Source organism: Tupaia chinensis, unplaced genomic scaffold, assembly GCF_000334495.1.
Source record: "Tupaia chinensis unplaced genomic scaffold, TupChi_1.0 Scaffold000624_1, whole genome shotgun sequence".
Taxonomy (NCBI): Eukaryota; Metazoa; Chordata; class Mammalia; order Scandentia; family Tupaiidae; genus Tupaia; species Tupaia belangeri.
Window position 1 is genome coordinate 293,039 of NW_006160144.1, and position 16,327 is coordinate 309,365.

The 16,327-nt window shown below is 35.9% G+C and overlaps 1 protein-coding gene across 1 annotated transcript in view; it reads right to left on the minus strand.

Moving 5' to 3' along the window:
• Positions 1 to 16,327, minus strand: part of LOC114009794 (EF-hand calcium-binding domain-containing protein 13-like) — a 66,596-nt gene that overhangs the window by 8,407 nt on the left and 41,862 nt on the right. Inside the window, exons 22-30 of the mRNA XM_027775987.1 lie at positions 16,190 to 16,294; positions 14,225 to 14,278; positions 13,282 to 13,386; positions 11,088 to 11,141; positions 10,314 to 10,418; positions 8,341 to 8,388; positions 5,332 to 5,436; positions 3,453 to 3,506; positions 2,986 to 3,090 (exon numbers count right to left, since the gene is read on the minus strand). Of these exons, the coding sequence (XP_027631788.1) occupies positions 2,986 to 3,090; positions 3,453 to 3,506; positions 5,332 to 5,436; positions 8,341 to 8,388; positions 10,314 to 10,418; positions 11,088 to 11,141; positions 13,282 to 13,386; positions 14,225 to 14,278; positions 16,190 to 16,294 (735 nt within the window). The remainder of the gene's footprint in view (positions 1 to 2,985; positions 3,091 to 3,452; positions 3,507 to 5,331; positions 5,437 to 8,340; positions 8,389 to 10,313; positions 10,419 to 11,087; positions 11,142 to 13,281; positions 13,387 to 14,224; positions 14,279 to 16,189; positions 16,295 to 16,327) is intronic.

Genomic DNA, 16,327 nt, shown 5'->3' on the forward strand with positions numbered 1-16,327 from the left:
ACTCTCCTCTCAGGAGATTGAGCACACACACACACACACACACACACACACACACATGCACCCAGCATTAGCACACACTGCCTGGTTTGACTACGTGAAAGTCCAGCCATGTAACCATTACACCATCTGCTGGTTCCTCCTTTTTCCTTTTTTTAAAAGGTCTTTGCCATAGGGTGCATGTGCTCACCAGAAAGAGATAGAAAGTGAGAAATCACTCCCCAGGGGAATGGCCATGTCACAGTCTCTTCTTTTCCATTCTCCTCTAAGAACTCTGGGCATGCATGCATGTGTACCTGGCGTGATTCTCAAGCTGCTAGTCCAGGACTTGAACTGTGTAGTTGGCCATGTGGGATTGAGCAGCCTTAACCTCTGTGCCACCTGCTGGCCCCCTTGGGCTATATCTTCTACTAGACTGGGTTTGTTTCACATATGCACCGCCAGCATGTTTCAAGCTGCTGGGTTCAAGACTTCAACTCAGTCAACTCCCATGCTGGAGTCCAGTGCCTTAACCACTACACCACCTGCTGGCCCCTGGATTTTAATTTCTGAGGGATAAGAAGGGTTTAAAGAAGCCTAGTTGTACTATTACTTATTTTCTTGTCTGTACCCATTTAACATTTATGGCATTAGTTGATACACATTTATTGTTTGATTAGTGTTAAATTTTCTTTGCTGATTTTTTTACTTTTCTGATTTTGTTGTTTACTTTAAGTATTAGAGAAAAGGAAGACTAGACAGGTTTTCTTTTTCTTTTTCTTTTTTTTTTTTAAAGTATCTTAAGCTGGAGTCTCCTGGACCAATTAGACAGCATTAAAATTAAAAGTTTCTTGAAGATTTGAAAGAACATACTCGTGGTTTTTATTTGTTTGTTTGTTTTGCCAGAGGCTGCGTGCTCTTGCCAGAGAGAGACAGAGACACAGAGAAAAAGTACTCTCAGAGCAGTGCGGTCACACTGCAATAATCCCCTCTTTCCTCAATTTCTCCATCCTTTGGAGATCTGGGGCATGCACACATGCCTGGCATTGCTTTCTAAGCTGCTAGGTTGAGGATTCAAACTGTATGGTCAGCCATGTGGGATCAAGCTCTCTTAACCACCAGGCCACAGAGACAGCTCAAAAGAACATACTTTAAAAATAATCTGGATATGTCAGTTTTTGTGAGTGATAGGTGGTGGTGGAGACTTGATAAATACGGGAGGGGGGTCTTCATAAAGTTCATGGAAAATAGTAATATAAAAAAACTTACGCAAGAATTTTAATAATTTTTGCACCAAAATAAACTCATACTTTAATTTTATTTTTTAAGAATATTTTGAGGTATTTTTATATAATTATTTGATAGTTTTTTTTTCAACTATTGTTATTGGCCTATCCATATTTTTCACATCTTTTTAAATCAATAATGGAAGTTTACTTTTTCCCCCTGGAAAATTTTTTATTTAATATATTTAAAATTTGAATCTCATGTTATACACATGTTATTTTTAAAAGTTTTAATCTTTAGTTGTTTTTTTTTTTTTCTTTTTTTTTTACTACAGGGCACATGATCTTGGGCATGTAAACTTGTTGGAGAGAAGGAGAGAGAGATAGACAGAGAGAGAAAGTGAGAAAGCATCCCCTCCTCCATGGGGAATAGTCAAGTCTCAAACCCTTCTCTTCCATTTGTCTCTCTTTTTGAACTGTGGGCACATATGCAACATGTGTCTGGTGTGTTTCTCAAGCTGCTGAGTCCAGGACTCAAATCACATAGTTGGCTATGGAAGGTCTGGCTATCTTAATCACCATACCATGGGGTGTTCCTATATCTTATTTTTATAGTATTATTATGCTTACTATTCATAGTTACATCTCTTAAAATTCCTAATATGTTTTCCTTATTGTCTCTTTTTTTTAATCTAAAAAAAAGATTTATTTATTTCTTCCATGAGAGAACAAGAGACAGAGATGGGGGAGGGAGAGGGGGAGAGGGAGAGAGAGAGAGAGAGACATCTCTTTCCAACAACAGAGGGTTTTTTTTTTTCACATTTTTAAATTTCGTTTTCTCTTTTACATTCAATCACATTATTTAGCTTACAAACGGAATATTTCAACATGTGAACATTTCTCCCTAGTCTAGTTGGTAAATCTATAAAAGTATCTTCAACAGATAATATCACATTTCTTTGTCCCATTAATGCTTTGCCTCTCTATTTTTCTTCTAAATGTCCTTCCACAGACTCTACTCTTTCACACACACTATATCTGGTATTTACATCCATTTACTGTGTTTCTATTTCCGTTAGTCAATCAGTTTCAGTCACAGAGTACGGACACTCGGTATATATTAAGTGTCTCTTAATCTTTCTATTTTGGAATAGCTGAGCTATACATAATGGAAATGGTCACAAATTTAATTATTCCTCATCATAGGCAGTATTCTTTATTTTGCACACTGTTTAATGTTTCTTTTAAATCTTTCTAATTCTATTTTTCTTCTCTTCATTTTTTTGACCTGATATGGTCTGCTAGCACTTTTGCCTATTTTCATTATCCATCATGGAAATCATTTGCCGAACTTGGGTAAACAGACATGTGTTTTAATTTTTTTTTTTTTAAGAGAAACTTTTGCTATAAGGCGCATGTGCTCACTGGAGAGACAGAGACAGACAGAAAGACAGAAAGCGAGAAATTCCCCCTTGGGGATGGCCATGCCACAATCCCTTTTCCTTCACTCTCCTCTCGAGATCTTGGGCATGCACACATGTGCCCTGTGTGAGGTTAAAGCTGCCAGGTCTGGGACTCAAACTGTGATTGACTACATGGGGGTTCAGCAATGCAACCATTATGCCATCTGCTGGTCCCAGATGTATTTTAATTTGAGACTTGAATTATACTGCAAGCTTTTCAAAATGTCCTACTGATATAAAGTAAACATTGTCATTGGTCTATGGTTGCTCTCAAACTCAAGTTGTCCTAAAAATAATACATTTTTATCTACAATGCTCACCATCAACTGGAAGGTTTTGGGAAAAATCTTCAAGTTCTTTATGTGAGAGGTTAATCCCCATATTTTCCAGAAATGTGTCCAGGTTATTCAAATCAACTTTTCCTCCTTAAGAGAGATAAAGTATAAAAACCAAGGTACCAAGATATGAAAAAAAGCCTTATTACTTAATATTATGTCTTAATTTTAATTATGAAGACATAAGGACCAGTAAGACCTACTCAGAGGAACAAGGGGGCTCAACATCAAAACTAGATGTAGAATCTCATTCTCTGTATCTTTTGCTCTTATAAACATAGTGCAAGTTCTAAACAGGGCTGGGTAATTTCCCAAGAACCTGTGATATATGTATTCAATAAATCCATAAATATTAGAAAATTATATAAGGTCTTAAATTTAATGAAAATTAAGTATAGATAAGTAGGGAAACATCTCAGAATTATTTGCCTTTCTATTATATTTAGACTTACTTTTAAGTGTCTTTATGCCATCCAGTAACTTTTTTTTATATACCTTTCCTCCAGCTGTAGAAAAAAATAAATTCTAAGGTCAAAGAACAATAATAAGATACACTTAAAAAATACCAAGTTTACAACTTGGGACCAGCAGTTAGTGTAATGGCTATGTCACTGGACTCCCACGTAGTTGATCGCAGTTTGAGTCCCGGACCTGATGGCTTAAACTCACGCCAGGCATGTGTGCGTGCGCGCCCAAGATACTGAGAGGAGAATGGAGGAGAAGGGATTGCGGCATGGCCATCCTCCCTGGGGGGCGATTTCTCGCTTTCTATCTCTCTGTCTCTCTCTGTCTGTCTGGCGAGCACACGCACCCTATAGCAAAAACCTCTCCAAAAAAAAAAAAGTTTACAACTTGTCTCCTAATCCCATAATTTCAAGAAGATAGACTTTTTAATTATTTTTCTCTGAAATTTGCCTAATTTTTTCTCAAGTAAATAAAGTTTGAAGAAAGATTTTAATGAGACAAATTAGTTCACTTTTGCACAAAATGCAAAGATTATTGGCTTAAAAATTATGCAACATAAGGACCAGCAGTTAGCGTAATGTCTATGTTGCTGAACTCCCATGTAGTGGACTGCAGTTCGAGTACCGGACCTGGTGGTTTAAACTCATGCCGGGCGCGTGCCCAAGATCCTGGGAGGAGAATGGAGGAGAAGGGATTGTGGCGTGGCCATCCCCTGTGGGTGGTGATTTCTTGCTTTCTGTCTCTCTGTCTCTCTCTGTCTGTCTGGTGAGCACACGCGCACTACAGCAAAAACCTCTTTGGAAAAAAGAAAAACAAAATTATGCTGCATATACTCCATTAACTTACTTTTAGGAGAGATTTTTACTTGTGTGTGTGTGTGTGTGTGTGTGTGTTTGTGTTTGTGTGTGTTCTCCAGAGAGACAGAGACAGAGAGACATAAAGTAAGAAATCACCCTCCCAGGGGGGATAGACTATGCTGCAATCCATTTTCCTCCATTCTCCTCTTGGGATCTTGGGCATGCAAGCTCACATGCCCAGTGTGAGGTTTAAGACGGTAGGTTCAGGACTCAAACCGTGGTCAACTACACTGGAGTCCAGTGATGTAACCGTAACGCCATCTGCTGGTCCCTTACTTTTTTCTTTGACTTGTTTCTTTACACTCTTTGCTATTCCATTTTTACACCATTCTGCATACTTTCACACATATTAATACAATCAAGGACAACAATACACATGTCTTATTGGCAGAAATGAGTAAAATAGCTATTTGTAAATAAAAATTAATGACTCAGATTTGATGTGGAAAAAATCTATTAACTTTATAAGATTTTTAAAAATTATTTTTGGGTCCTTCAGATGGTGTTGTGGTTAAGGTGCTGGACTCCCATATGGCTGACTGTGATTCATGTCTTGGACCTGGTGGCCTGAAAATCATGCCAGGCGTGTGTGTATGTGTGTCTAAAATCCCAAGAGGAGAATGAAGGAGAAAGGATTGTGATATGGCTGTCCTCCCTAGGGAGTGATTTCTCACGTTCCTTCTCATTTTCTCTCTTTGGTGAATGCATGTGCCCTCTAATAAAAATTAAAATTTTTTTTACAAAAAAGCTGGTATAAAGAACAGCATAACCAGGCTCTGTTGGCAATGTGCTTTCTTGCGCGCTCTCTCTCTCTCTCTCATGGACACACTCCCTCTTGCATAAACAAACAAACAAACAAACAAAACCAGACAAACCAAACCAAAATAAACCAAACCAAAACAAACAAACAAAAAAACTGGTACCAGTTTCATATTATTTTAGAAGAAAAATATCACATCTAAGAACTCTAAAGCTCTTTGAAGGATATGTATATGTTTTAAATCCTTACCATCAAGTGGTAGAGTTTTTACTAAATGCATATATTCCTTATCTGTGACCTCTACTTTCATGTCTTTCAAAACATTTTCTAGGTCATTGACATCTATCTGTTCTCCTAGGGGAAAAAAACAGAAATGGTGACAATAAGGAATTAGAGAAGTAGACAAAAATCAGTGATTTCTATAATCAAATACTAACTAGCAATATTTTCACTCATATATTCATCAAGATAATAAATATCATGCATACTTAAAAATCATGTGTTGTGGGGCTGGCAGGTGGCATGGTGATTAAGCCCACATGGCTAACCGTGGTTCGAGTCCTAGACCCAGCAGCTTGCTCTCTCACTTTCCTTCTCTCTTTCTGTCTCTCTCTGGTTAACTTCAAAAAAATAAAATAAAATAATGACAATGAATAAAAATAAATTAAAAAAATAATTCTTTAAAAAATCATGTGTTGTACAACAAACAAAAAGTTGAAATTAATAATTACCGTGATTAATTATGTAAATGACTAAAAATAAAACATATAATAATTTGATTCCTTCATTTCTTAAAAAGAATTATTAATTTAATTTTATTAAAATTATTTTTATTATTATTATTTTGGAGAGGTTTTATTTTTCTATAGGGGGCATGTGCTCACCAGAAAGAGACAGAGAGACAGAAAACAAAAAATCACCCCCTAGGGGGATGGCCACACCTCAATTTCTTCTCCATTCTCCTCTTGGGATCTTGGGCATGCATGCACATGGGCCTGGTATGAGTTTAAGCCACTGTGTCCAGGACTCCAACTGCGGTCGACTACATGGGAGTCCAGTGACATAGCCATTACACAATCTGCTGGTCCCTATTTATTATTATTTAAAAATTTGCTATAGAGCACATGCACTCACGAGAGAGAGAGAGAGACAGAGAGACAGGGAAAGTGAGAAAGCAAACTTCCAGGTCTGGGACTTGAATCGCAGTTGGCCATAGGAGTCCAGTATCTTAACCACCATGCCACCTGTTGTCCCCAGTGGTTCCTTTATTTACAAAATAGAAACTTAATGATTTGGGATCAACAGATAGTGTAATGGTAAGCCACTGAACTTCCACGTAGTCAACCATGGTTTGAGTTCCAGACCTGGCAACTTAAAACTCGCACCAAGAACATATGTGTGTGTATGTCCAAAACTCTGAGAGGAGAATGGAGAAGGGATTGCAACATGGTCATCCCCCTGGCAGGGGTGGGGTAGAGTGATGATTTCTTGTTTTCTGTCTCTCTGTCTCTCCAGCAAGCACACATGGCCTATAGCAAAAAAAAAAAAAAAAGTGATTTTTTTTCCCAATAGTTTTGAAATCATCATTGTGTTAGAAGCAGTACAATGTGAAACACATAAATTTCATCTTCAATAGAAAGAACACGGTATACCTTATACTTGCTTTATTTTAACTATTTAATTATTAAGTAATATATACAATGTATATAAAACTGTAGAAAGCAAATGCTTGGTACATAGTATGTTTCAAAAATAAGACCAGCCAGCATTACCCTGACAACAAATCCAGATAAAGACAGTACAAGAAAAGAAAACTATAGGCCAATATATCTTTTATGAACACAGAGGCAAAAATCATCAACAAAATGCAAGCAAACTAAATTCAACAGCACATTAAAATGATTACTTAATGTAATCAAGTGAGACTTGCGTCCTTAGATACAAGGATAGTTCAACATATGCGAATCAATAAATGTGACACAGTTTATTAATGAAATAAGGACAAAAACCACCACATGACCATCTCAATAGATGCAACAAAGGCATCTGACAACATTCAACATATTTTTTTTTTTTTAAAGGTTTTACTATAGGGCACATATGCTTGCTAGAGACAGACAGAAAGTGAGAAATTATACCCCAGGAAGGATGGCTATGCTGCAATTCCTTTTCCATTCCCCTCTTAGGATTTTAGGCATGCAGACGCCCGTGCCCTGTGTGTTTTTCAAACTGCTGGGTCCAGGACTGGAACTGAGTCAAGTCATGTGGTATCCACCACATCATCTGCTGGCCATAATAAAAACTTTCACCAATGTTGTTTTGTCAATGTATACAACTTTAAATAAACAGTGGAATGATTTTGAAATGTGCATAACACAAAACAATAATAACTGTTGGAGAAGGTAGATTTAAGGTTTTATTTGTGCTAGCCTTCATTCAGGCCTGAGGCATTGGGCATGATTACAGGATACTTTCCTGTCCCTTCTTATGTCATTTTCAGTGAATGTTCTTTATTTCAGCTGTTTTGGATTTTTTAGAGTCCTGATTACATCTATGCAGCCACTATACCAACAAATAATTCAACAAATGATCCAAAGCCAACAGTAGGATGAAATCATACTGATTTATACTGAAATGAATAAACAGTAAAGACAATGAAAGATCTGGACAATTCCTGATAATCTTTTCTGTGACTGATTGAGGGAAAAGCAAAAGGTAGAATTAGGTCTAAAGACATCTTCATACTATTGGGTCATGGAAAAGTCATGATGCATTTCTGCATAGAAAAACAGAGAAATATAATCATCACTTTTCTAACAACCCAATATTAAGAAAAATCTGTTATCATAGCTATTATTTCCAAAATAGGAAAGAAACAAAACATTCTTGTGTTGCAACATCTTCCATAGTTAGACAAGCAACAAAGACATGAGGACACATGCTTTATTATGCAGAGTAAGTACCAGACTTAGAAATATAACACTGTCTCTTATTTATAATAAAATCACCTATTCGTAATGTAGGAGAAAAATAGGAAAGAATAGTGTGAGTCTAATGTCTGCAGTTATTACTGAAACTTTGAAATAGCCTATGTCTTATGTAAAGACCAAGAACCTCTATTGCAAAATGCAGAGGTGATCCAAAGCAGGTAGATGAAATGTTTAATGAAATATAAGGTGATAAAGTTAACAAGAGAATAAAGTGGTGATAGAAAATATCATTAAAACAGTGTAAAGAATTAAGTAACTTCTCACTTACCTAAGACACCATCCAATTCTTCCATCAGCTTAGTTAGTTTGACTTTCCCTGTAGATATAAGACAAGGAAAAATTGATATATCAATTGACATTGATAAAGGCAAACTCAGAAAAAAAGATTTAGTACTTAAATTATAAAACAGAAACTGGATAAATGCTATTCACTGTATCTTGTACTTTTTTTTTTTTTTAATTATTTTTTGGGAACCAGCAGTTAGCGTAATGGCTATGTCGTTGGACTCCCATGTAGTTGACCACGGTTCGCGTCCCAGACCCGGTGGCTTAAAACTCACGCCAGGCGCGTGTGCGTGCATGCCCAAGATCCCGAGAGGAGAATGGAGGAGAAGGGATTGCGGCGTGGCCATCCCCCCTGGGGATTTCTCGCTTTCTGTCTCTCTGTCTCTGTCTGTCTGGCAAGCGCACGCGCCCTATAGCAAAAAAACTCTCAAAAATATATATATATATTTTTGGTGTGTCACAATCCCCTTGACTCAGCTTTCCCACTGGGACAGCAGACACATGCCACTATTCCCAGCTCTGATAGGTCTCATGATTTTGTCCAGGCCAGCCTTGAGTTTGTGGTCTTCCTGTTTCAGCTCCCAGTTAGAATTCCGGACCCAGCAGCTTGAAAATCATGCTAGGTGTGAGTGCATGCATGCCCAAGGACCCAAGAGAATGGAAGAGAACGGACTGCAGCATGACCATCCCCACCCTCAGGGGATGATTTCTCACTTTCCCTCTCACTTCTTTGTCTCTGGCAAGTGCATGCACCCTATGGCAAAACCTTAAAAAAAAAAAGCTCTTTGCACCTTTGTTTTTTTTTTTTTAAATTGGGAATGGGAGTATAGATGATAAATGAGTGTTTATCCAAGAAACTTTCCAAAGAGTTTGCCTACATTAAATGAAAATAGCCTTAGCCCTATTTCTTTTCACTTGAGCAAAGTGTTTATGGTATGTATTTATCATTTTTATGATTCCTTACTTTAACTGGATTTTGAAATTATCTTTCCAAGTATTTGCCCCAGTCATGCTATATAAAAAGACTTTACTGTTCTAGACTAAAACTCATGAGGTAAGTCTAGATTTGAGATAAAAAGATTTGAAATCTTAAACATATACAGGTAAAAGAAATTATACAGGAAAAGTGGGGTTGTGGAAAGAACAATAGACAATACTGACAACCTAATATACCTATTATATTACTATTACTTAAGCCAGTGTTTTTAACAATTTTTGATTATAAGTCACATTTAAAAATTTTGAACTCTGAACATTCCACACCACACCCCCCTGCCACAATTGACTCTGAGGTTTAATAAAACAATACTTAACCTTACTGTGTGGTATATGGTCTGATATTTTCTATTCCATTCTATATTATTCCATTAAAAAATGGTCACTTAACACACTAGTTTGAAAGGAGAAAGAGCAGTCCAAAAAAATTGAGACTTAAGAAAGGCAGAGAAGATAATTCTAGAAAGTATGAATCTATAGCAGCTGAGAATATAGCATTGCAATAAAAGAAAAAAGAATAATATTGTTAAAGACTCGGTTAAGAAAAAGAGGAGTGATGTACATTGGATTTGTCTAGGCTGATGTCACAGTTGGCTGAGTAGGAATGTCTTCTAGCAGAGTAGTGAATGCAGGGACCACATACTTCGGGAGGGGTAGATGTGAGGTCATCTCCCTTCTCTGTAAACCCTTCCCTTCCATTTTTAATTCTATTTCTTGATCATGCTCTAGCTTAACAAAGTGTTGATATTAGTTTTATTTTATGTAATGTATCATATACATAGGGGGAGACATTGGATTTTAGATGAATGGAAATAAAGGGAAAGGATATCTATTTAAAAGATCACTTTACTATTATGCTCTTCTCTAAACTTTTTAACAATCTGTTTAGAGATATTCTTATTGTCAAGTCTGAAAGAATGAGTACCCCTTAAAAGGCATAGGGATGATTAATGTACTCACCATTGTCTGGCAGTCTTTCTGTTAGATCCATGAATTCTTTTTCTGTGATTTTGATCCCCATGTTTTCTAAAAGAGTGTCCAGCTTTTTCATATTAACACTACCTCCTAAGAAAGGGACAGGAGAAGAAAAAAGTAAAACAAAATGATGATAAAATTGAAGTATATTATTCATGCTATTCTTTTTATTCTTCATTGAGCATGTGTTTTATTACAATTTCTTAAAATAATCAATTTCTTAGTATTATTGTTAAGATTTCAAGACAACACCAAAAACTTCAATCTTTTCCAGTTAATAGAAGGATAAAATTTTAAAGTAATTCTCTCAGGTCTGGGACTCAAACCATGGTTGGCCATATGGGAGTCCAGCACCTATAACCACCACACTACCTGCTGGTCCCAGAGAAAAATATTCTTAAAGAAGGTTGAAAAGATAGAGCTGAAAATGACTAATATAATATTCTGCAAAACAGGAGTGATTTTTGTTGCCTGTTCTTGCATATTATCTTTGCTTTTAACTGAACTCTTATTTAACAGTCTTTACTCATCATTTTTACTTTGCATTAAAATTTTTTGTTTGTTTCTTTGCAGCTGAGTGAAGAAAATCCAAAAATGCTTAACACTTTCTGCCACATAGAACAAGAGACTAATTGGAAAACTGCTGAGTTACTCAAAGAATTATAAATAAGGACTCAGTTGTATAAGAAGAAAGGATCCGTATTTTTAGAGTATAAATAAAGGTTTAGGACTAAGCTTCCCATTGTGGTTCTTACTCACGTTTGAGGAACTTTATACCCTTCATCAACCTTTTCTGATACACTTTTCCATCAGCTATAAAATAATAAGACATTTTGGAAATAAAGTCAAAAGATGGTATGTATCTCTTAATTTCAGAGACAAAGAATTTAAAACTCCTTGCTAAAGAACATTTCAAATGCAAATAGATAACAGACAGACCAAAATGTTCACTCTGAGGGTACATGAGTGAAATGCAAATCATAACAATGAGTCCCCCCACCTCCTTTATGTATTGGGAATATAGAGAAAATAATATTCTCCCCTGCTCTTCATGGGAGTTCAAATCACAGTAACTTTCTTGGAAGGAAAATTTCACAAAATTAAAAAAACAAAGTCTTTTACTTTGCAAATTTACTTAAAAGTTTAACCTTGAGAAATTTTAGGAGGTTTACAAAGATTTATCCACAAGTTGCCAAATAAAAAGGACATGAAGCTAGAGAGGAGTTGAGACATACATCTTAAGATTTTTGATAGTTATTGATTTGAGGTAGAAATAAAGATGGTGGTGTTATTGCTTATCTTCATTACAAGATCTTCTATGGTATATACACACATTAGCATTGTGAATAAATAAGAGTTACAAATAAATAATATATACATAAATATTATGTATATGTCTATCTGTATATATTTATCTTTTATCTAGTCCTCATCTATCTTTATTTAAAGAATTATTTAATTTTATTTATCATTATTATTTTTTAGTTTGCTACAGGGCTCATGCACTCATGAAAGGGAGAGAGAAAGAGAGAGAGAAAGAGAGAAAGCAAGCCGACAGGTGTGGGACTCAGACTGTGGTCAGTCAGGTGAGGGTTCAACATACTACCTACCACATCACTTGCTGGCCCTTATCATCTATCTTAAAAGCGCTAAAAGAAAATGCACTAATATATAAACAGTAGTTATCTTTGAGTTTTAAAATTAAAAGCATTTTTTATTTTCCTAAATTTTTTAGGGTTTTATTTCACCTAATAATGAAGTTTAAAAATGTAATATTTTTAAAAGAATGATTTAATTTAATGCAATCTATTATTTTTAAAATTAATTTATTTGTTTTAAAATTTATTTTTTACATTTGACCAGAGAGAGACAAAGAGAGCAAGAGAGAGAGAAAGTGACAAAGCAAGCTGCCAGGTCTGGGATGTGAACCAGAGTTGACCATGTGGGAGTCTAGTACCTTAACCAGAACACCACCTGCTGGCCCCTAAAAAATGTAGTCTTTTCTCAATGTACAAAATTATCAGCTTGTTGGTAAACTGTATTCTATTCTGCAGAAATATATATAAATATATTATTAATTTTCTTTTATTATCTCTCTACTCCTGGTTTTCTCCTTCTCCCTCTCTACTTTCTTGCACCTTTTATTTATTCTTTTTTTTTTTAATAGACCACAGATTAGTTTATTTTTAACACCCATCATGCCATGAATTCATAGGGAATAGGTTCCAGTAGCTCGGGCTCCTTTCCATTGGTTCTCACAAAGTGTGCTTCTCTGGGTGGAGCAGGCTGGTGCTTTAGTTGAACCCAGGTACCTTTCTCTTTGGCTTCTTTCTTTTTCTGGTCATTTTCCTTCACACGTTTTAGGAAGCTATCTCTGCTCTTAGAATGTTTAATATGCTCAATACACACATTGATTCTCTTGGCAAGAATCTTGCCCTTAATTTGTTTGTTCACAACAATGCCAACAGCATGCTGGGTAACATTGTAGACTCTTCCAGTTTTGCCATGGTAACATTTGTGGGGCATTCCTTTTTGAACAGTACTCATTCCCTTAATGTCTACAATATCACCTTTCTTGTAGATTCGCATATATGTTGCCAAAGGAACAACTCCATGTTTTCTAAAAGGCCTAGAGAACATATATCGGGTGCCTCGTGTTCTTCAGTTTGGTTAATTACTGGAAGATGGAGCTTCCGGCCAAAAGGCTATTTATTCTTAATGTTTTTACAAATTCAGCTGATTAGAACCTGAGGGTGTTAAGTACTTTAATTTTGATAGCAACTTATAGCAGAAAAGTTTGCTGACTTTCAAATCAAAAGCTAAATGAAATCTTTTCTTTGTATTAGCATTAGCTTTCAACTGTTTTGAGGCACTTTTAGTTTATTTTGGAATTTTTCACATAGCTACCAAATCAGACTCCCTAAAAAGTGCAGATATCATCCATAGGACTTACCACTAACTGGCAGTGTCTCTAATAAGTTCAAGTACTCATTAGGGGTGAATTCAATCCCCAAGTCTTCCAAAGCACTTTTAATTTTGTTCATATCAACTTTTTCTCCTTGGAAAGAAATAAAGAGTTGTTGACACATGGAAATTTTAGGACATTATAATAATCTGAAATAATGAAAAAAACTGGTTCACATAATTTCACCCTTACTTTCATATTTTCTCATATTCTGATAGTGTTTAAGAATGAGTAAGACAGAATTTATTTCTTAATTCTTCATAAAAAGCAAGCATGGTCTCCTAAACCTTGTGGCAAGACATTTTAGCGCTGAAAAGAATGAGATTGTGTAACTGGCCAATAATTTAGGTTTATGTAGTTTTCTTTCTTTTTAATGCTGAATAATGTGACTATTATTTAAAACAACTCTACCAACTTAATCCTTTAAAAATATTCACCTTCCTATTTGCTGTGGCTGCCTAGATTTTCACTCTTTAAACCAGAAGTTATTGACCCAAAAGCTTACAAGAGATTGGAGGCAGAGAAAATGAGTAAAATTGGCTTGTTGAAATGGAGAGCACATGTCTTGTCCAAAGAGAAAAAATAGCAACCATGACTGTAAGAACCAGTGCTGTCAGACCTTACAGAACGAATTGCAGTTTGGATGCAACTCAGGGTGGCCCACTGTGACTCTGATTAAAACACTGGTTAAGGTCAGCATATTACTGCCAGAAACTACAGACAATATAATTTATTATTAAAATATCATCACTAGTTTTTATGGCTTAATTCTAAATAACTCACAGGCATAAGAAAAGTTTGATGCAAATATTTCACTATAGATATGTAAAATATCAGCATTAACATATCTAAGATGTAATGCTGGGAAAATACCATGCAAAATACTAGAGTTAGGATTCAAGTAAAAATGTTTTAGCTATGTGTTACTTACCTGTGAAATATTTCACTTCATTCATCACCCTTTTCAGATCAACCTTATCATTAGCTGTAAGACAAGAAATAAAATAGGTAGAAGCATGAAAATGAGATTATGAACATATCGCACAGATCAGAATAATTTTGTATTTATTTATTCTAGAAAATTTAACCCTTTGCTATATTCTTCATAAGAAGACAAGAAAGTAAAAATGAACGCTCAAATAATAATAAACATAATTATTTTTTGAATATAATGAATATACTTTTTTTTTTTTTGAGAGGTTTTTTGCTATAGGGCACATGTGCTCACCAGAAAGACAGAGAGAGACAGAGAGACAGAAAGCGAGAATCACTCCCCTGGGGGATGGCTACACCAAAATCCGTCCTCTTCCATTCTCCTCTTGGGATCTTGGACACACATGCACACGTGCCAGGTGTGAATTTAAGCCACTGGGTCCAGGACTTGAACCACAGTTGACTACATGGGAGTCCAGTGACATAGCTATTACACTAACTGCTGGTACCAAAATATACATTATTTTTTAGATCAGAAAAATGACTAAACGTTGTCATTCAGTTTCTGAAAAGTATTTTTTCCCTAGCAGCAAAATAATGTTCCATATAGAAAAAAAGACCTAGCTATAAGCTGAGAGTCATAACAGAATAAAAGCGTAGTTACTTTGTGAATTCAAAAGCTTTCCTTTTGATTACACACAAAGTGCCAGTCAAATGGCCAAAAAAAAAAAAACCAACAACAACAAAAAAAACACACATCGATTGTCAAGTCTTGCTAACTTTGGTGAAAAATTTTTTCTATTAATGTATTCTTGCCACTAATAATTTCTGCATCAACACTGGCTACATGTCAGCACAACATGGAAACTATATTTTGGTTCAATTGCACTCTTATAGGTAACCATGTCCATCATTTAAAAAGATGAGATCTTTGAAGGGGATTACTATTTTTCATTCTGGCTTTGTATATGAGTTGCTATGGTGATGACAGACTTAACCCTTTCATCATTTTGTTTGCCTGACTGGTTTATAATTGGGAAAATTCTGATCCAAGATAAAAAGGCTTTCTGCCACAGGCCATTTAACAGGACATTTCTACCAAGGATCAGGCCCTTAGGAATTCTCTTCTACTAAAATATCCTAAATTTATCACAATTGAAGAGGAATATATTAAGAGGAATTAAAATGTTCTGTGTGACAAGGCATGTTTTTAAAATTTATGATGTCATTCTTTTATATTCATTTAAATACAAATTTTGGAAGGACTCTGTAAACATGGAGACCTGAACATATGTTTGCCTTTTGAGAGTCAAATGTTGCTAGTCTCTACTGACTGGTAGGGATATGAGGAGCCTTGGGCTCTGATGTGTCACCCAAGAAAGAATGAGCTGGGTCTATGTCATGGACTAGGAAAGCATCAGAGAAGTGTCAGAGCATGAGAAGAGAACTGGGAAGCAACAGATCTTGGGAAGAGGCTGACATTTATAACCCTGAAAACACTGTTATAGGTCAATAAAGGTCAGCCTGAGACTGTTTTTGGCTCCTATGGCTCCTAAAGGACAAGAAGGACTAAGACACGAGAGCAGAAATGTTCAGGCTCCCTTTTATTTATTTATTTACTTTAGATATTTGCCATAGTGCATGTATGCTGCATGGAGAGAGACAGACAGAGAGGGGGGAAATGAGAAATCACTCCCCATGCAGGATGGTCACACCATATCCTTTCTCCACTGTCCTCTAGGGGTTTGGGGCATACATACTCAATGCCCAGCATGATTTTCCATCTGTCAGGTCCAGGACTTGACCATGGAGTTGGCCATGTAGGACCCAGTGCCTTAACCAACATGCCACCTATTGGCCCTCAGGCTCCTTTCTGATGCCAAACAAGAATTTTTAATGACTGTTATGAGAAGGCTTACACAGCTAGTTTTCTGCAGGCTACCGTAATATCTAAATTTCTCACCATCAACTGGCAGGTTTTGAGTAAGATCTTGAAGCTCCTTTTCAGTGAGATCCATGCCCATGTTACCCAAAACTGTATCCACTTTACTGGAATCAATCTTTCCTCCTTAAAAAGAAAGATATATAAGGAAAGTTAATG